This window comes from Giraffa tippelskirchi, chromosome 8, assembly GCF_054371585.1.
Source record: "Giraffa tippelskirchi isolate mGirTip1 chromosome 8, T2T-mGirTip1v1.2.pri, whole genome shotgun sequence".
Taxonomy (NCBI): domain Eukaryota; kingdom Metazoa; phylum Chordata; class Mammalia; order Artiodactyla; family Giraffidae; genus Giraffa; species Giraffa tippelskirchi.
The window spans coordinates 132,863,925-132,885,626 of NC_137282.1; the positions used below are offsets into that span (position 1 = coordinate 132,863,925).

Genomic DNA, 21,702 nt, shown 5'->3' on the forward strand with positions numbered 1-21,702 from the left:
GCTGGTGGCTTTAATCTGCTCTGCTGAAACAGTGCTTTCTTATTCCTTTTCTTTATAGTTGTCATGGATGATGATGATGACTCGTGTCTCCTTGATCTTATTGGGTAAGACGCTCATTCCAGGATTGGGGTGAATAGAGTGTGTGAGGTCTACTGTACTGAAACAACCTAATAAGCACATTGAAACCAAGTGGGTTTTTTAAATAAAAATTAAACAATCATCATAGGTATAGTAGATATATATAGGTATAGTAGGAAAGTATAATATACCTACCTATAGGTATACATAGGTATAGTAGGAAGACAGAGTGACATGGATTAACATAGGAGTAATCGTTAGGTAATCCTTTGTTAAATTTATTTTCTAAGAAATCCTAGGAGGCCGAAACAAGTGATAGTAGGAAATGGAATGACAGCAAAACAAAACAAACCAAAACTACTAACGGTTTTAAAACAAGGAGAGGATTTTACTTGAGCTAATATGTCATTTTCTTTTTACCCTAGTAAAAATGAACCCTAGATATAAGTAATTTATTTATTTGCTGTTTTCTCTGTTTGGTTGTTGTTTTCTAGAGACCCACAAGCATTGAACTATTTTCTGCATGGACCTAGTAATAAATCGGTGAGTAATATTCAGGCTGTCACAGGCATACATTTTGTTTCTTCTTTTACAGTCTAAGTGATCACTTTTTTGAATTTGTACCTTTGCAGAGCAATGAGGACTTGACTAATGCAGGATATTCTGCAGCCAATTCAAATTCGATTTTCGCCAACTCTAGTGTGAGTATTGGAAACTGCAGTGATCAGGTGTTTCTGTCTCATTGATGCCTGGTGACTGGAAGCTATAATTGCTTTTGGATCATAATGGGAATCCTCACTTCATCTTTTGCAGTTGCCACAAGAGGAAAATCTATTGAATTATGTTGACAGTTTCTACTTTTAACTTAGCCTATTAAGATTTTTACTTTACTATTTTCCAAGCTTTCAATTTTCTTTCTAAAATGCCACAGACATATAACCTGAGAAACTTAGAGTCTTTTGAACACTGTTACATAAGCTTTAAGAAAAAATCCTTCTGAATTATGGTTATGTTCTCATCCTTTTCATCTTCAACAAGGAAAAAGATCATAGTAACTGACACCTATTAAGCACTCAGTATGTTCTTGGCACTAAGAGCTTAACAAATATCAACCTCACTAACCCTTACAATAATTCTGTGAAGTGTAGTAGGTTCTATTAGTATTCATATTTGAAGAGGAGAGAACTGAAGATTGGTACTTACCGAGTATTACACAGCCAGGAGTTGCAGAGCTTGGAATTGAAGGGCCACCAGGTCCCAGGGTGCAGGTCCTTAAACTCTAGGAGCATCTAGACAAGAAATCTGACCTGGGGGATAGGGGAGTCCTGCCTGGAAACTATATCCAGATGGCTGTGTTTAAGCCCGTGTTACTTTAATCTTTTAACTGCTTTGTTCTCCATGGGTGATAGTCCAGAGTCCCACCACCCAAGTTTGAATCCTTGCTCTGCCACTTTCTAGCTCTGTAACCTTGCTTGTATCACTAAATCTCTATGAGGCTCAGGTTCTTTATTTGTAAATCCAGGAGAATGATAGATCAACCTCATAGGCTGGTAAAGATGAACGGAACTAGTCCATGGGCATACTGTTCAGTTAATGGCAACTTATCGTCCTCATCAGGGTCTTTATTTTCTTCATCCATAATGTGGAGTACCATTGGAGTAGCATTTAGAAAGTTCTTGGGAACGCACAATTCTTTAACATATTTGAGTGTGTACAAAGTATGTCAGATCATAACATGTAAGACTCCTCCACATGCTAGGGGTGGCTTTAAAGTCGCAACACTATCCCCTCTGAGGCTTGTGAATCAGTAGCAATTCTGAAATTCATTCTGAATGGGCAATAACTGCATACATGCCGCTAACCCACAAAGGAGGTGTTTAGCCTGTTTCCCAACACTAACGATTTTTACTTGCCAGCTCTCCCACTTCCATGTGAGTATTGATTCTAACTCTTCAGGCTGCTTCATTCAGGGTGTATTTTTAGGGAACTTGGATTATGTCGTGGCAGTAGAAATATTTTAAAAGCTTTGAAAAATATGAAATTTTAAACCCACGGTCTGTTAATTTGCACACTGTGAAAACATTACTATGTATCACCACTCAGGAGATAATCCACTGTTGCCTTGATCTTTCTCTGCAGAAACAAGCAAGCAAACCTCCTTGTTTTCAGTGGCTTGTCCCCACTTCCTTTCAAATGACTTCAAGTTCTAATTGGGTGTCAGGTGAACTAGTCTTGCTTTTCTACCTGGTTCTTCCTGTCTTCTAGCCCCCAGCACACCATACCTTACTAGCCTATGGCTGAGAATCTCTAGGGTTTTGAAAACTGGACTGTTCATTCTTCTTTTTTTCTTTTAGTCACACTGTGCAACTTGTAGAATCTTAGTTCCCCAACCAGGGATTGAACCCAGGTCCTGGCAGTGAAAATACCAAGTCCTAACTGCTGGACCACCAAGGAATCCCTGGACTGTTTATTCTTTTTTTTTTTTTTAATTTTAAATTAGTTTATTTATCTGTTTTTTTACTTTACAACATTGTATTTGTTTTGCCATACGTTGACATGAATCCACCATGGGTGAACATGTGTTCCTTGATTGATCTATTTTTAAATGTTTTTCTTCACCTTTTAAAATTTTTAATTATGTTACAATATATATAACAACAAGTTTATCATCCTAACCATTTTTAAGTATACAGTTTGGTAGTGTTAAGTATATTCACATTGCCTTCACCTTGTGTTAAATAACTATTGATTTCATTTTTTTTTCTTTTACAATCTTGTTGTATCCCATGATAAACTTCTGGCTCAGTGGAGTGTCTCTGATTTATCAGTAACTGTGTTCAGTTCTCTACATATGCCTGTTTTGTTGTCTCTAATTGGAATGCCTAGACCTTAAGGACTCATTACAGACAGACACTAATGCACAACTGAGCACTTGACAAATGGTGACCAACTTTTACTCTTGAATAGGACACTGATACAGGTTTTAAAGCATCAAAATGAGCTGATTACTTCTAATAAATCAAATGGCCATTCGCTCATTTCACATGGGAAGCTTCTTTTCATCCAGACTGATCTTGCCTGGATTGGGACAGGTTAGAACTAGGGGAGTTCTGAGAAACCTTGAAAGTCAAGGCTGAATCTGGGATACCTTCTGGACATCTGGTAGAACCACACTCAGAACTCCCAAAATTCACATCTCCTCCTGTGGTACAAAGAACTTAGACACTGCTGTCTCCTGGATACACACATACCCTAGGCTGAGTCCCATTCAAGCTTTGGACTTGGGAGCAATCCTGAAAAATAATGCCTGTGCCACTATCTCAAAGAATAAAGCTACTCAGGTAGCCATGAGTATGTTTGCATTATTGATATGTTCCCTATAAAATAATTTACCAGAGCAATGAATGCTTATACTTACCAAAAATAACTTAAATATCATTACTAAGGAAATCAAGTATCAGAATAAGATGAGCTGTTTGGAGAGTTGAGCCTAAAAAGCAGACTGTTATGCTTTATTCATATTCAAAAGTGAGATTCGTTTCTTGCTTAAGAATTTCTTTCAGAGGTGAGATATGCCGTGTAACTTCCTGCTTATTTTTTTAGAATGCTGATCCTAAGTCAGCCCTCAAAGCTGTAAGCAGCCAGCTTGGAGAAGGGCCCAGTGATGGACTGCCACTTTCAAGTAGCCTTCAGTTTCTCGAAGATGAACTTGAGTCTTCTCCTCTTCCTGATCTCAGTGAGGACCAACCTTTCGACATTCTTCAGAAATCCTTGCAGGAGGCCAATATCACTGAACAGACATTGGCAGAAGAGGCATATCTGGATGCCAGTATAGGTTCAAGCCAACAGTTTGCACAAGCTCAGCTTCATCCCTCTTCATCAGCATCCTTTACTCAGGCTTCTAATGTTTCTAATTACTCAGGTCAGACACTGCAGCCTATAGGGGTGACTCATGTGCCTGTTGGCACATCGTTTGCAAGCAATACGGTGGGTGTGCACCATGGCTTTATGCACCACGTGGGGATCAGTGTGCCCAGCCAGCATTTGTCTAATAGCAGCCAGATTAGTGGTTCTGGTCAAATACAGTTAATTGGGTCATTTGGTAATCAACCTTCCATGATGACTATTAATAACCTAGATGGATCACAAATTATACTAAAGGGTAGTGGGCAGCAAGCCCCCTCAAATATGAGTGGAGGGCTTCTCGTTCACAGACAGACTCCTAATGGCAACTCCTTGTTTGGGAGCTCCAGTTCTAGCCCAGTAGCACAGCCTGTTACCGTTCCATTTAACAGCACAAATTTTCAAACATCTTTACCTGTGCATAACATCATCATACAAAGGGGTCTTGCACCAAATTCAAATAAAGTCCCAGTTAATATCCAGCCAAAGCCTATCCAGATGGGTCAGCAAAACACATACAATGTGAACAACTTGGGAATACAACAGCACCATGTTCAGCAAGGGATCTCGTTCGCCTCTGCAAGCTCACCCCAGGGCTCAGTGGTTGGTCCGCACATGTCCGTGAACATTGTAAACCAACAGAACACAAGGAAGCCCGTCACCTCACAGGCCGTGAGCAGCGCCGGGGGCAGTATCGTTATTCATTCTCCCATGGGCCAGCCTCACACACCCCAGAGTCAGTTCCTCATACCTACAAGCCTTTCTGTCAGTTCCAACTCGGTACACCACGTCCAGACCATCAATGGGCAGCTTCTTCAGACTCAGCCGTCTCAGCTCATTTCTGGCCAGGTGGCCTCAGAGCATGTCATGTTGAACAGAAACTCTTCCAACATGCTCAGGACCAACCAACCATATTCTGGACAGATGCTGAACAACCAGAGTGCCGCCGTCCAGTTAGTGTCTGGGCAGACATTCGCCGCCTCCGGCAGCCCGGTGATTGTCAACCACGCCTCTCCTCAGATCGTCGGTGGACAGGTGCCTTTGCAGCAGGCGTCACCCACCGTCTTGCACCTGTCCCCTGGACAGAGCAGCGTCTCCCAAGGAAGACCTGGCTTCACCACCATGCCCTCGGTGACAAGCATGGCAGGACCTAGTCGGTTCCCTGTTGTCAGTTCGTCCAGCACTGTCCATCCTAGTCTTGGGTCTGCGGTTCAGTCTGGTGCATCAGGATCAAACTTTACGGGAGATCAGCTGACCCAGCCAAACAGGACTCCAGGACCGGTCAGCGTGTCCCATCGTCTTCCAGTTCCTTCTTCCAAGTCTACCAGCACCTTCAGTAACACACCTGGAATAGGAAGCCAGCAACAGTTCTTCTGTCAGGTAATGTTCCCTTTATCAAACAAATGCTTGGGTGATTACGGAATGGAAGAATGGAATATGTATTTGTAAGAATATAATTTTCATCCTGGGTTCCCAATTTATTATCTTAAGATGTTCAACTTGTGACTGCCTTTTTTCTTCTTAGTTAAAATGTTCTATCCTGCATAGCATTGTGGTTTAGGGTGGAGACTTCCTGGATTTGAATCTAGGCTGTGTGACTGGGAACAAGCCTTACCTTAACTAACCTCTCTAGACTTAAGTTTTTCCATCTGTATAATGGACTTTATATTAATAATACTACCGTCCCACATAGTTATTGAGAAAGTTAAATGAGATAATCTGTATAAAGCGCTTAGCATGGTCCCTGGCAAATGGCAAATACTCAGTGTGTGCTTAGCTCATCATGTCCAACTCTTTGCAGCCCAGACTGTTAGCCGGCCAGGCTCCTCTGTCCATGGGATTTTTCAAGCCAGAATACTGGAGTGGGTTGTCATTTTCCTCCTCCAGGGGATCAAAGAGCCAATATTAATACATATACTTGATAGAATGTGTTATAGGCATTTAAAAGGAAAGATTATTTCAGATTATTTACTTACATCATGGGGCTTCCTTGGTGGCTCAGACAGTAAAGAATCTTCCTGCAGTGTGGGAGACCCCGGTTCAATCCCTGGGTTGGGAAGATCCACTGGAGAACAGAATGGCAACCCACTCCAGTATTCTTGCCTGGAGAACTCTATGGGCAGAGGAGCCTGTCATGTTACAGTCCATGGGGTTGCAAAGAGTCAGACACGAGTGAGTGACTAACACTTTGGCTTCACTCTCACTTGCATCATATAGAAGCCACTAGTCCTGTGACTATGGACTGGGTAGAGAAGTTGTGGCTGTTTCTTGGGTGCCAACTGGAAAGGCTCAGGGACCCACTGAGACTCAGCAGTGGGTAACTGGCCTGCACAGAGGGATGCATACAGAGGGAAGGATATGGGGCACTGGATTGGACCAAGTAGCTGAGCCTGTTCTTACCCGGCTGCTGTGCAGGTGAATGACCAGGCAGTCAGTTACACCATGTGAAGATGATGTTCCTGGGAAGCATTTCAAACGTTTGTCGGCTGTGGTCCCTCACCCCATTTGTCAATCCTTGAACTCCTATGGCTTTTGGCTCTCGCTCATTCTGAGAATGTTCTGTAGCTCCAGTTCCATACCCCGCTTCCCGCTGTGGTCTACCCTCTCAACTCCTCCATTTTCCCTGCCTTTCTTCTCCACATTTAGAAGAACTCAAAAACTCGACCACATAGGTCAATATTTTTTAAACTGTATACCTTTGACTTAGTAATTCCATTAAGAATCCTAAGGAAACAAAGATTATTTATGATTAAGGATGTTCAGTGTACACTTTTGGTATCAAAACTGTGTGTTTTGTTTGTTAAATTTTATTTATATTTATTTGGCTGTTCCACGTCTTAATTGTGGCATGCCAGATCTTCGATCTTAGTTGTGACATGTAGGATCTAGTTCCCTGAACAAGGATCAAACCCAGGACCCCTGCATTGGGAGCAAGGAATATTAGCCACTGAACCACCAGGGAAGTCTGTGTGTTTTGGAATAATGTCAGACTTATAGAAAAATTAAAGTTGTGAGAATAGTGTAAAGAATTCTCGTGTACCCTTCACCAAGATTCTTCAAATGTTACCTTTTTACCCCATTTGATGTATTCTTCTCTCTCTCTGTTTCACACACACACATACACAAACACACGCACAGAGTTTTGAAGAGTAATTGCAGGCATGATGCCTCTTGACCCCTACATACTTCAGTCTTAACAGGTTTATTACTTGAAGTCAGGGGCATTCCCCTACATAACCACAGTACTGTTATCAAAACCAAGAAGTCAGCATTATTACAATATACTATTAAATCTACAGACTTTATTCTGTGTAGTTCATTTTCCCAATAACGTCCTTTACGGCAAGTGAGAATAAAATATGTTTTGTTTTGTTTTTATGGTCCAGGATCCAACCTAGGATCAGTGCCTAATTCTGTTGTCATGTCTTTAAATCTGAAACAGTTTCTTCATCTTTTATGACCTTGACTTTTTGAAGAGTACAAATCAATTATTTTATTGAGTGTCCCTCAATTTGAGCTTCTCTATTGTTTCCTCATGATGAAATTCAGGTTATACATTTTTGGTGGCCTTCCTTGGTGGCTTAGCAGTAAAGAATCTGCCTGCCAATGCAGTAGATGTGGGTTTGATCCCTGGTTCAGGAAGATCCCCTGGAGAAGGAAATGGCAACCCACTCCAGTATTCTTGCTTGGAGAATCCCATGGAGGGAGGAGCCTGGTAGGCTAGACTCCACGGAGTCACAAAGAGTCCGACATGACTCCACTGTTTAAAACAAACCTACTTCAGATTTGATTGCTGATTTACAGTTCTGTCTTTAGCCTAAAGGTATATAGTCAAAACACTGTTCAAAAGTTACTAGGGTTAGTACTTATTTTTCCTTCGTTGGTGTGGTCGTGCTATTCTTTTGAACTATGCTTTTGCTCATTTGTTTCTGTTTGTATTTCATTCTAGAACTCTTTCCCCGCTACTTTTGTTGATTATATCTGTTTAATTTCTTTTGAACAAGTGAACCATCAGCGCAGTCCCAAACGTCAGGGCTGGGCAGAGTGTGCGGGGCAGTCTCCCTCCTCCCTGGCCCCTCTCCTGCTCGCAACCCCCTCCATCCTTTCCTGCCAGTTCTCCTCCATCCCTACATTTGCCAGTCTCAGTAGTCTCTCCTTTATTTATCATCTAATTTCACACAAGTAAGCAGATACATGTGTATTTTCTTATTTCCCCTCTTTTCTTACTCAACTATAGCATACTATAGATATTCTTCTATACTTCAGTTGCAAAAAAGTTTTCTAAACCCAATATAGTAATTCTTCTACTATAGGATTTATATATATATAAATTACTGAATATAATGAAGTATTATATAACTGTTTAAAATGTTTTTAAAAAACCATTAAAGATTTGAAGGAAGGCTTATAAAATCATTTTGGGCTTCCCTGGTGGCTCAGCTGGTAAAGAATATGCCTGCAATGCGAGAGATCTGGGTTTGATCCCTGGGTTAAGAAGATCCCTGGAGAAGGGAAAGGCTACCCACTCCTGTATTCTGGCCTGGAGAATTCCATGGACTGTATAGTCCATAGGGTCGCAAAGAGTGGGACACGACTGAGCGACTTTCACTTATCAAATCATTTTAAGTGCACATTTAAACATGAAATATTTAAAATGTACATTTAAATGTAAAATAGTTAATAAGCAGTTTGCTTTCTCTTTTAGAAAAATGATGAAAGACAATATGGTGAACTAGAAAATAGAAAACCCTCTTGCTTATCAAACACTAAGAAACTTGATTAAAAGGAAATGTACTACTCTATTAACAGCAGTTCCCTGGATGGTAGAATTACAGATACTCTGTTTTCTTCTAATTTAAAAAATTTACCCACGTAGAGGAGGTGATACCTGGAAAGCATTTATCGACATATTGATGCATTTTTTTAGAAAGTAAAACTTCCCATTGGTAAAAGTTAGAAACAGTTCCAGAATACCTTAGAATGAAAAGTAAGCCTTCCTCTTCCAGGTTTCCCAACCAGAGGCCACTGGTGTTTCTGTGTTCTTTCTTTTTCTCTTCCCCCAGAGACACCCTTTGCATATCCAGCACACATGTCACATATACACTGAACTCTGCAACACACCGTACCCGTTACCATACCCATTTTTACTTAATTAGATAACTTGAGGATCTCTTGATATCTATATATATTGGTCTGCTTTATGTTTATTGTAATTAATTATACATAATCAGCCACAGCATGGTCATTTCCTTTCTTTTTCATATTTTTCAATAATGCTTCAATGAAGGGGAAAAAAATCTCTCTCTGTAACTCCCCAAAGTTTCAATTATCCAAAGGTAACAAGAAACATATTCCAGCAGCTCCAAAGTAATTTTTTGTGACTTTTAATGTCAAAGAATATTGGGAACTAAATCTTGCATTATGCCCCCTGTGTTCTGCTGTAGGTTTTCCAGAACAATTAAAACATCAGGTATTTTGGAATAAGGAGGACACAACCTTGGAGGCTGCACAAGCTGGAAAAGTAGTGTTGAGGTGCCATCTAACATTTACACTCCCAGGAAATCCAGAAACACAGTGACTCTTTTACTTTATAATTTCTATATAAATTACCTTATAGAACATTGGAAGGAACAAAAATACCATTATCAAGGGCCTTCAATGTTTATCTATTTGGTGAAACTTCATTTAGCAAGTTTTGATACTATAAAGCGTTAATATTAAACAGCAATGAGTCTTAAATATAAACTGTATTTATTTTTGCCATCGATAATACACTTATTTGGTTCAAAATTCAGAAGGTACAGAAAGTTGTGTACTACAGTGAAAAATTTCCTTCCTCCTGTCACCAGCCACCCAGTTGCCTCTAGTTTAACCAGCTTCTTAAAGAGTGAACTTAAGTCCCCGCCCCACCTTTTCTTTTATGAAAACTTTCAAAACCACAGAAAAGTTGGGAGAGTACAGTGAACCTCTTCAGCGAGATTCACCACTTGTTTATGTTTTGCAGCATTTGTTCTGTTTGTGTCTGGATGTCTCTCTGTCTCTCTCTCCAAACACAGACACACACACACACACACACTCTTTCCTCTGAACTATTTGAAAGTAAGTTGCAAAATGGCATGAGCCTTGACTGCTAAATTCTTCACCAAGTATCTCCCAAAAACAAAGACTCTCTTTAACACAACCTCAGTATCACTATCATGCCCAGGAAATTTAACATTTGTGTAATAACATTATATCAGATTTCTTTCTGTTGAGCCAGTAACTCCCTTTATGACAATGCCTCGCTCTGGAAAGCACTGATCACTTACTGTCACGTCTCTTTAGGCTACAGCAGCCTGGATCAGTTGTTTCAAGGGTGGCCCTTAGTGCATTGACTGATTGTTTCCTCATGATTAGATTCTGGCCAAGCGGCTAGCATATAATATTTGTTTGTCCCTTTATGGGTGATCACGTGGTTCCCGTGGCCTCCCTGCCCAGGTTTTTCTCCTCGAGGTAGTCAAAAGTATCTTATTCCAGTAAAAGGAAGACATAATCTCCAGGATAGTGTTTTGGGACTATGTGACCCTCTTGTTTCTCAGCCTTTCACCATTGACTTTACTGATATATATTACATTAGTGATTGCAAAATGATTTTCTAATTATCCTATCTACTGTTATTGATTGAGATTTTTGCATAAAAGTGAGCTTTTTCTTCTTCTCACATTGTGTATATATGTATGTGTGTGTGTATGTTAACACTATGAAATCATAGGTTTTTTTTTTAATTTAGTTAATTGGCTATGCTGGGTCTTAATTGCCGCATGTGGGGACCTAGTTCCCTGACCAGGGATTGAACCCAGGCCCCTCTACATTGGCAGTGTGGAGTCTTAGCCACTGGACCACCGGGGAAGTCCTGACATCATAGTGTGTTTTTTTCATTAGTTTTAAAAACTACTTATTATAGGGACTTTTATTTTATGTATTTAATTACTTCATTTGGCTGCATCAGGTCCTCATTGCAGCATGCGGGATCTTTATTGCATCATGTGGGATCTATCGTTGCTGTGCACTGACTCAGTTGTGGTATCCAGGCTCAGTAGTTTTGGCACGTGGGCTCAGTTGCTCCACAGCATATGGGATCTTAGTTTCCCAACCAGGGATCGAACTCATGTCCCCTGCATTGCAAGGTGGATGGATTCTTAACCACTGGGTCACCAGGGGAGTCCCTCTGGGGAACTTTAAACATGAACAAAAGTAGACAAGATAGTGGATTGAACCCTCATGCTCAGTGAGCTTCAGGGCTTACCCACTCATGGTTGCTTCTGTGCTATCCATACCTCACTCAGGCTTCCCTGCCCAGTATTATTCTGAAGCTAATCTAGACATTTAAGTTCATCTCTAAGTTTTTAGTGTATTTCTCTAAAATATCGTGTATTTTCTTTGATAGCTAATGTTGCAATCTATTGCTTTCCTTATTCTTTTGATGCTTAAATTGTCCCGAGTTTGGTCAGTGGAGGCGAGGCCTACTTAAGATGGCTTCTGTGTTTTTGTCACCTCCCCACCTCCTTTGAGCACTCTATGGGACAAGATACTGTAGGCATGTCTTATGATTTGCTTGTCTCACACCTAGAATCAGTCATTTCTCTAAGGAGCCCTGTGAATTTAAATCTCTTCGTGCAAAGAGTCATTTACGGGACTTAGGCTTTCTCATGAATGGATTAATATTTCACAAGTCACTGATTAAAGCAGTTTGCAAGAGTTTAGCCTGTCAAACAAAAGTAAACAAATTAAGTCCAATTCTCTTTAGATCACTAAAAGATTTAGTAGATCTTAAATTCCCTGAGAGCTTTGTGTGAGAGATTTCTGGAGTGGTCACCACTGAAGTCTCCAGCCTTCCCTACCCCTCCCTAATTCCTTCCCCACCCCTCCCTAATTCCTTACCTTACCATGGAACCACGGAATCCTCAGACACTCAGACTTGATAATCTAAATGTTCTTGCTTTTTTCTTTTCCTTCTGTGCTTTTAATAGGTTACTAAATCCCACAAATTCTTTGAATGTCTCATATCTATTCTTCCCAATAACAATGAAAGTAATAATATTATTAACAACTGGTACATGCAGGGGCTATCTATATTATTTCTTACCCTTACCTTGGAGCCACAGGTAGCATTATTGTTCCCATTTTGCAGTCAAGGAGTTGGAGGTTCAGAGCATGGGCAAATTGCTGCAAAGGCAGACTTCACCTGCTAGCTAGCTGTCTTACCACACTGCCTCCCATTGCCCTCCTTTCTGAATCCATACTTGGGGCTAGACTTTAAGAGGGACAGCAGTATAATGGGGAAAACAAGAGTTGGAATAGCAATCAGAGCTCACCTGCAGGTCCTCCTCTGCCAGTGAGTGGTTTTGTGATGTAAGTTCATATCTTAAATTCTGAGCCCTTGGTTTCTCTTGAAAATGAGGAAACCCTAGCCAAGCCATAGAATCTTCTGGGGAGCTTTATAAAAATATGGATACCCCCATAAATTCTGACTTAAATGGTCTGGATTAAAGGCTCTAGGCATTAGCTTTTTCAAAAGCTCCCCAAGTGAGTCTAAAGTGCAAACAGGAAGAAGGGCCAATGAGTAGATGGTTCCCAAGGCCCATTTGTATTGTCATTAGGTGGCTGTCACCATTGTCTGAGTGATTAATCTGCCTTCAGCCTCTTCCCAAAGTCTGGTTTCCTTCACATTCATCTTCCCAAAACATTTGTTTGGTGACCTAAACCACATCATCTGGGAGCTTCTCATTGCACAGGAAAAAAGTACAAACCCCCAGCCCAGCCCTTAAACTAAACTCAAGCTGAACTCTTCAGGTTAGCCAGGCGCGACCCCTCATGGTTCCCCAAACAGGCCAGACTCATCATGAGCCCCAAGCCTCTGCTGATGGGTAAGGCCTGAATGTCCTTTCCTGTCTGGCTTGACAGCTTCCCCTCTATCAGGGCACCCAGACTTCTAAAAGAATGAAGCCTTTCTCACACCATCCATTGATCTCTTCTCTGCACTTTTTGTTTATACTGCTCACCAGGTACATAATCACTTGCTGTACTGTTTCCTTCATTGATTCATTCATTCAACAGTGTATCAGCACCTGTGCTGCCAGCCCTGGGCCATGTCCCAGGGCTACAACAGGCTGTTGCAGGGCAGAAGGCAGCAGACAAGCTGACCAGTATTCTCAGTGCTCCGATGGGAGCAGCCTGGAGCTCCAGGCTCCAGAAAGGAGCCTCTCACCCAGATGGGGCAGGTTTCCATGAAATAGTGGTTTCTGACAGCCCTCGCAAGGGAGAAGGAAGTTATCCAACAAGAGAGGGTCTGAGTAAAGAATGTTCAGGCAGTGGGATTAGCAAGTGCAAGGCTTTGGGGAGGGAAGAGAACGTGGTTCTGCAGGGGAAGGAGAACAGGTTTAAGTGAGGCATGAAGATTTAGGTGGGAAAGGTAAGCAGACACTAAATCCTACAGGACCTTGATGCTGTGTCACGGAGCCATCATCGTGTCATAACCTAAGCATGACTTACTGAAAACCGACTCCACCCCGGGTGACAGTAGAAATGGCGAGAAGTGAAATGGATTTGAGGCAGGTTAGATAGAATTTCTGATTGATTGGCTGCAGTGGCGGAATAAGGGTGATGCAAATTCCCGACTTTTTTAAGCCAAAAAGTTGGCTTAAAACTCAACATGCAGAAAACTAAGATCATGGTATCTGGTCCCATCACTTCATGGCAAATAGATGGGGAAACCATGGAAACAGTGAGAGACTTTATTTTTGGGGGCTCCAAAATCACTGCAGATGGTGACTGCAGCCATGAAATTAAAAGACGCTTGCTCCTTGGAAGAAAAGCTATGACCAACTTAGCATATTAAAAAGTAGAGACATTACTTTGCCAACAAAAGTCTGTCTAGTCAAAGCTGTGGTTTTTCCAGTAGTCATGTATGGATGTGAGAGTTGGACTATAAAGAAAGCTGAGGGCCGAAGAATTGATACTTTTGAACTGTTGTGTTGGAGAAGACTCTTGAGAGTCCCTTGGACTGCAAAGAGATCCAACCAGTCCATCCTAAAGGAAACCAGTCTTGAATATTCACTGGAAGGACTGATGCTGAAACTCCAATACTTTGGCCACCTGATAAGAAGAACTGACTCATTTGAAAAGACTCTGATGCTGGGAAAAACTGAAGGCGGGAGGAGAAGGGGACGACAGAGGATGAAATGGTTGGATGGCATCACCGACTCGATGGACATGAGTTTGGTAAACTCCGGTAGTTGGTTATGGACAGGGAGGCCTGGCGTGCTATAGTCCATGGGGTCGCAAAGAGTTGGACACGACTGAGTGACTGAACTGAACTGAACTGGAAGATGGACAGGGAAACCTGGCGTGCTGCAGTCCATGGGGTCACGAAGAGTCAGAAACAACTGAGCAACTGAACTGAACTGAGATTTCCGACTGTGACACCCAGGTTCACTGAAATAGAGGACAGGGGAAGACATCGTGGTTTGAAGGGAAGTTCTGAGTTTCGTTTAGGATGTTTGTCAAGGGTAAGGTACTTGTGTGACAACGGAGTTGTATGGGAAATGGCTCCATATGCTGAAGCAGAGGGTGAGATGCCGGCTGAAGTGGGACTGACTGGTGTGTATATCACGATGGAAGCGGCCAGAGTGGAGGAAATGCATCAGGAAGAGTGTGTCAGGAGAGAGGAAGGGTGACCAGAAGAGAACCCTAACGCACTAAAACACTCCGGAGGTGGACACAGAAAGACAAGTCCACGGGAGAGACTCAGAATATTCCAGAAAACCAAAAGGTCTCGGCATTTTGGAAGCTAAGAAAGGAACATGAGGCAGGCAGGGCTAGCTGGGGTCCATAGAGTTGAGTGTCACTGAGGGGTTGGTGGAAGTCAGGATGGGAAAGTTTCTGATATATTTAGCAACAGGGAGGCAGTTGTTGACCTTGATAACATTTGTTTCCATGGAGTGACATGTGCAGAAGCCAGATTATAGATGAGGGGAGATGAGGAGTGTGGTGATGAGCATGGACAACTTCCAGAAAAATGACAGTAACTGACCCTGCAGTAGCTCCACAGATGGGTGGAGTCTGGTGGGTGATTTTTATAAGATATGGGAAAGCCTTGATCTTTATTCCAAAGCTCTTGGGAAGGAGAAGGACATGAATTCCAGAACATCAGTGGGATTCTTTGTAGAAAAAAAGGGGGAGGTGGTTCTTCCATTGTAACAGGGAAGTGGGGAAGGGATGACTGGGGATCAGGTGAGGTCATATCTTTGATGATAGATGGTGGAATGAATTCTCACCTGGCTTACAGGTTTGAAGACAATGAAATAGCCTTCAATGGAAAATGAGCAGGGAGCTAGCCAGAGAAAGAAAGGGTTACCGGTCAGGCCTGAGGGCCTGAGATCGGCCACCATAACGGTGGTGCACTGATGGGCTGTGTTTGGGCCGGCCTGGGTGTTCTCTAGCTGTTAAATGTTCAGAAGGCACGGCCTGTAGCAGTATCCTTCAGCCCCAGTCTTTGATTACCATGGTACAGTGTATACAGGGAACGCCCAAATGTCTTAGTCAAGGTACTTCTGGTTGCAACTCGCAGAAACTCACTCTAACTTGTTTAGCAAAAAAGAAGAACATCTCGTGCAGTGCAGCTCCTTTTTAAGTGTTGGAACCAGGCTCTCTGCGGTTCCTTGGCCTCTCCAAGATGGCATGTGCCTGCCTCTCTCCTTTATGGTCCCCTCTCACTCTTCTGGCCCCAATGGCCACGCCAGGCCAGCATCATAGTATTTGCCAACCATTTAACAGAGACTGGAAAAAGAGAAAAAAGAAAAACAGAGACTGGCAAGTGCAGTGGTTTCTCCAACCTCAGAATACATCAGAATCCACTGCAGAGCTTTTTCAAATAATAGATTCCTAAACACCACATTGGCTTTCTGGATCAATCTTTGTGGATGGAACCCCAAAACTTTGTCTTTCAGAAGCTCCCCCAGGTGATCTTGATACAATTAGGCTATAAACCTGCACTTGAGAATTACTGCTCTCAGGACCCCGCTCCCCCCAGTCTCAATTCCAAGGAGCATCTGATCGGCTCACCCGTGGTTCAGCCAGCCTTGACCAGAGGAGCCAGTCATGGGTGACCTGAGGAAGCAGCCACACGGGGCCTCTGCTGCTGTGTACAGAGCCTTTGTTCAAATTAGGAAAAAGTGCCCCCTGAGCCGAAATAAAGAAAGGCACCCCTAGGAGGGAGAGGCTGCTCACTGGCAGGGTTGGCACTTTTCCACAGGAAGAAGAGCTGCCCCTGCCCTGGATTCTAGCTCTTCGCATCCTCTGGCCCTTTGTGTGTCCACCACACTGGCTGCACCCCAATTTCTGTGGCAGGGGGCAATTCCCAGAGGAGGGTGTGGGCTGGGAAGATTCCCAGTGGTTTCCCTCATTCAGCAGACTATCATCTTGCTAGTTTGTTGTGGGCTTCTTACAAAGTGTACCACAGAGCTAGGTAGGGATATATTCGGTATTCTGATTCATTGGGGGATTTCTCTGTATTCACATGGTATCAAGATAATGCAGGATCTAAAGAGTTAAAATCATACACTGATGTGAGCAGAGTTCTTGGAGCCAATTTCTCAAGAGAATAGCCTTCAGTAGCTTCTCTGTGAAGAAAATATATTTCAAGAGGAAGTTTTCTCCTTAGAGCTCAGGAAAAAAAGACCAGAACGATAAATTTTATTTCTGGAAAAGATTGTCAGCTGGGGGCAACCTAAATTGGCGGGGGGGGTGGGGTGGCAGAAAGCTGCTGGCTGCTGGGGATAGCATTGGATTAGGAGGAAGTACGGACCCCTGTAACTACGCTGCCGTGGGATTCACTCACTCGTTTTCATCTAACAGCGATTCACCGTGCGCTCGCTGTGGTGTTGGGCCCTCTTCCGGTGCTGGGGATTCAGCAGCAAACCAGACAGACAGAAGTCCTGCCCTGAAAATCAGGGGACTCGGAGCGACTAGGGACATCTGGAAACGGAGCGGGCCTGTAAGGCAGCTGCTGCTGCTAAGTCGCTTCAGTCGTGTCCGACTCTGTGCGACCCCATAGACGGCAGCTCACCAGGCTCCGCCGTCCCTAGGATTCTCCAGGCAAGAATACTGGAGTGGGTTGCCATTTCCTTCTCCAGTGCATGAAAGGGAAAAGTGAAAGTGAAGTCGCTCAGTCGTGTCCGACTCTCAGCGACCCCATGGACTGTAGCCTACCAGGCTCCTCCATCCCTGGGATTTTCCAGGCAAGAGTACTGGAGTGGGGTGCCATTGCCTTCTCCGTGTAAGGCAGCAGAGCTTTTCAAACATACAGACCTGGCGAATGGAGGTGTAACCCACATTCCCGGTGGACTGCTATTCTCCCACCACCCTGGCCCTACCTGGCCTGCCCAGCCTCCATGTTACCCCCCAGTGTACCAGCTGGGGAGGTCATTCCAGTCCCCAGCAGAGGGACACAGTGAGGGGCACCGGCAGTAGCTGGAGGATGAAAATGCACTGATGCCAGGGTTGAACCCCCACTCAGGTGGGCAAGAGGCCTGCAAAACACTCATACCAGAACCTGCTCAAACGAGAGGTATCCTGCAGATAGAAGCCTTGCTTTCAGACACAGCGGCAGTTTATTCCCTTTGCTGTTATTGTCGTTCACTCGCTAAGTCATGTTCCACTCTTTGTGACACCGTGGACTGCAACACACCAGGCCTCCCTGTTCCTCACTATCTCCTGGAGTTTGCCCAAGTTCATGTCCATTGGATTGGTGATGCCATCCAACCATCTCATCCTCTGTCACCCTCTTCTGCTTTTCTCTTCACTCTTTCCCAGCATCAGGGTCTTTTCCAGTGAGTTGGCTGTTCACATCACATGGCCAAGATATTGGAGCTTCAGCTTCAGCATCAGTCCTTCCATGAGTATTCAGGACTGACTTCCTGTAGGATTGACTGGTTTGATCTCCTTGCATCCAAGGGATTCTCAGGAGTCTTCTCCACCATCACAATTGGAAAGCAGCTTTGACATTAGATTAGATTGTTCAGGGTATATTTTTTTCCTTGTTACTCTTCTATATCATGAAAAAACACAACATTTAGGAAAATAAAACATAAGTGTACAGTTACCAAATAATTATAAACAAATACCTGTGCAAGTAACCACTAAGAAATAGAATATTATCAGTACCCCCCCAAACCACCTCCTTCTTCTGTGTGCCTTCCTAACCCAGCCCTTCTCCTGACTTTTATGACAATTTCTTCCTTGCTTTTCTTATGTACATTTTTACTTTTTTTGTTTTGTCTTGGCTGTGCTGCACGTCTTGTGGGGTCTTAGTTCCCAACCAGGGGTCAAACCCAAGCCCTCGGCAGTGAAAGCTTGGAGTCCTAACCACTGAACTACCCAAGAGTTCCCCAGTTTTACTACTTATGTATGCATGGATTTTGTTTTATTTGTCTGTTTAATAGCTAAGAGTCATTCAGGGTCATGACTGACAAATAAGATGGGAGATCAGGCTGTGTAGTGCCGTTTATTTATTCAGTTTTTCAAAGTTGTATGCTCTTAAGCAATAAGGATGAAATTCTTCTGTTTCATGTGAACTAGGCATATTGAAAGAAAGTCCAAAAATGTTGTGTCCTGGCAGCACTGCTATGAGGACTTCGGTCATTTGAACGTATTCCTTCTTCTTCATCTATTCATCTATTGATCTCATTATTTCAGAGTCCCATCTAGAATATAGCCTTGCCCTGTTAGACCACATTTTTCCAACTTTTATCTGTTTTTTATCCAAAGCGGCACCTTTCTTTCTTTTTTTTTTTTTGACCACACCTTGCAGCTTGTAGGAACTCACTTCCCCAACCAGGGGATGAACCTGGGCCACAGCAGTGAAAGTCCAGAGTCCTAACCACTAGGTCAAGGTGGCTCTTAGTGTTTGTCTGTTGGAAATACTTGTGAGGAAAGCCGCAGGCCTCCCTACAACATGGATACCCTCCTTGAGGCTTCTCTGCAGTAGGGGAGTGGGAGTTACGTTCCAGGGGAGACTCTGTGAGGACTGGGAGGTTCTCCCCTGTGGTATCTCACTAAGAACGCATGAATATTGCCTGTAGACTTAAGAGATGCAGGCCCAAGCTTCCCTGTGAATGGAAAGATGAACAAGGTGACCATTTCCATCTTTGTAACGACCTCTTCCAGTCTCTCTTGGATGAGAGACTCTCTTGGATGACCAAATCCCCCTTCATTTTTGTATTAGAAAAAAGAGCCAAATAGATCATTGTTCAGCATAATTCACTGTTTAGAACAGAAATATTAACATACCTAGCTAATTGGATTAGTTGGCTAGTGACCAGGCATTACCCAGTTCTGTGTGAGCAGCCACACGTGAATGGTTGGTGGGAAACTTTTTCTTAGGCCAAAGTCACAGGTCATCACCCATGGAGATGGTTACACTAAATCATCTGCTGGTGTACAAAATATAAAACTGAAGGAAAAACTGAAAACTTACTGCCCTGTGAAATAGTAATGACATAAAGGATTAAAAATTGGGTGTGGTTTAGAAACGCACCCTTTATTGTGCATGCGTGTGTGCTCAGTCGCTTTAGTCGTGTCCAACTCTTTGCGAACCTGTGGACTCTAGCCCGCCAGGCTCCTCTGTCCATGGGGTTCTCCAGGCAAGAATACTGGAGAGGGTTGCCATGCCCTCCTCCAGGGGATCTTCCCATCCCAGGGATTGAACTTGTGTCTCCTGCATTGCAGGCAGATTCTCTACTGCTGAACCAACAGGGAAGCCCAGAAACTGTTTCAAACTTTAAATGCATTATAGAGAGAACAGATTTTTTAGAGCTAGAAAGAACTTGTTAGCCTTTAAACATCACCCAGTTCATCTTCCTTATTTATAGAAAAGCACATAACAGTTTAAACATCAGATTAATTTTTCTAGTGATATTTTGCTCAGACTAATATTCAGTTGAATTTACATTTCCCAGTTACCTGCCACCTGAGGCTGTCATTTCATGAACCAAAGACCTCCCAGACAGCAGGGGTGAGAGGTCCTTCAGATCATCTACACAGCAAACAGCGAGTGTTGACAGTAGATTTGGGGTTGGCACTTAGGCCCTGACCGGGTGCTCAGCATTCCTGCAGACCCCGAATAGTCAAGGTCATAATCCTTGCAGGTGTGATAAAGAGTTCCTGAAGCTAGAAACTGTTGGGGGGTAGAAACTTGAGTTCTAGGCTCAGCTTTGCATCTGAGCCCCATGAACACAGGAGTTCCAGGAGCAAAAAGCAGCTGGTGTCAATGAATTCTGCATCCTTGAATGGTGTCAAGAAGAGTCAGCGTGCCTGGAGACTTTAGAGGGTACTCTTTGCAGTTCTCCCAATGTGACAGGGAAAACTGTTTTATAATCTAACCTGAAGGTGATGCAGGAGACTCATTAACTGGCTTGGTTGGCATTTTAAGTGATCTTTTAAAGCTTTTATCATGGATTTAATTTTTCCATCTTGGCCATGTTTTTCACAGGCTCAGAAAAAAAGCTTGAATCAGACTTCCCCCATTTCTGCTTCCAAGACCACAGATGGCCTGAGGCCAGCACCCATGCCAGGCCTCTTGAGCACCGCACTGCCAGGTCAGGAGCCCCCCTGTGAGCTCTCCTCAGTCTGTGCCCATCTTCCCAGGGCACATCTGTCATCCTGCATCTCTTCCTCTCTGCCTCACCTCTGCTCTGATCCTACCTGCTTTCTGTATCCCTTCCACCCAAGTTATATACCGTGTTGCATCTGTGCCATCATTTTATATAAAAAATGAGAAATTAAAACACTTCTATTAAATTATATTCAAAAAATGTGCTGCTTAGAAACAGTGAAACCTAGTATTTTGAAAATAGTATTATATGGCACATGCAACTTTGCAGCTCTCCTCATGTTGCTTTGTATAGGCATATTGAGAATTCACCCCTCTGAGACAGAAAGTATCATGGGTCATGTCTCCCATTTCTTCTAAAGCTTTGAACACCCGCACTGCTCAATAAGTACTAGAAAAGAGGACACTATGAACACTCGTAGCCAGTCCCCTGTTTGGGCCTCCCTTTCCGTAAGTTGTGAGTATTTGGAGGTTTGGTGGTACTGACAGATCACTGGCTTGAGGCCTATTCTGTAGACCTTAGATGATTTGAAACTAGCATTGACAGCTTTTATTTATTACCATTTATATATGTGTTTATTTCTAAGTATTACCTAAATAATCTTTCATAACCCTTACCTCTGCTTTTTGCACTTTGGTAGATAAATGTACTTCCTGCTTTCCTTTCTCATAGCCAACATCCATGATAAATCTGTTTCAGCAAGTTCAGTAATGTGTGTACATTGGACTCTAGGGATTACCTGCTGGGCCTGATTTACTGTTTCTGTTGAATGTTGTCTCGTGTGTTCATTCTAATAGGGCAGGATTCTGGAAGCAAAGTTATACCAGCGTCCTTAGGAACCACACAGCCTCAACAGGAAAAAGTCGTTGGATCACCTCCTGGCCAGCCAACAGTGCAGGTAGAAGACAGTTTGCCTGGCTTCTTCTTAATGTTCAGTGTGATTGAAAGAAAATGTCACATCCCCTTCTGCTTGTTAGAGGCTCTCTGGCATCGTCTGCATAGTCAGCCCCGATGCCCTGTGTACCCACAAAAGTGCTCATTGAAGACCTTCCCCAAGGGCCAGGTCTTGTAA

The 21,702-nt window shown here is 43.1% G+C and overlaps 1 protein-coding gene across 9 annotated transcripts in view; it reads left to right on the forward strand.

The window, feature by feature from the left end:
• Window positions 1-21,702, forward strand: part of BICRAL (BICRA like chromatin remodeling complex associated protein) — a 103,956-nt gene that overhangs the window by 71,160 nt on the left and 11,094 nt on the right. For all 9 annotated transcript variants that reach the window (XM_081518707.1, XM_081518708.1, XM_081518713.1 and 6 more), the window contains 6 exons: window positions 59-104; window positions 573-621; window positions 711-779; window positions 3,682-5,361; window positions 20,510-20,615; window positions 21,428-21,528. In XM_081518707.1, the coding sequence (XP_081374833.1) occupies window positions 64-104; window positions 573-621; window positions 711-779; window positions 3,682-5,361; window positions 20,510-20,615; window positions 21,428-21,528 (2,046 nt within the window). In that variant the 5' untranslated portion in view covers window positions 59-63. The remainder of the gene's footprint in view (window positions 1-58; window positions 105-572; window positions 622-710; window positions 780-3,681; window positions 5,362-20,509; window positions 20,616-21,427; window positions 21,529-21,702) is intronic.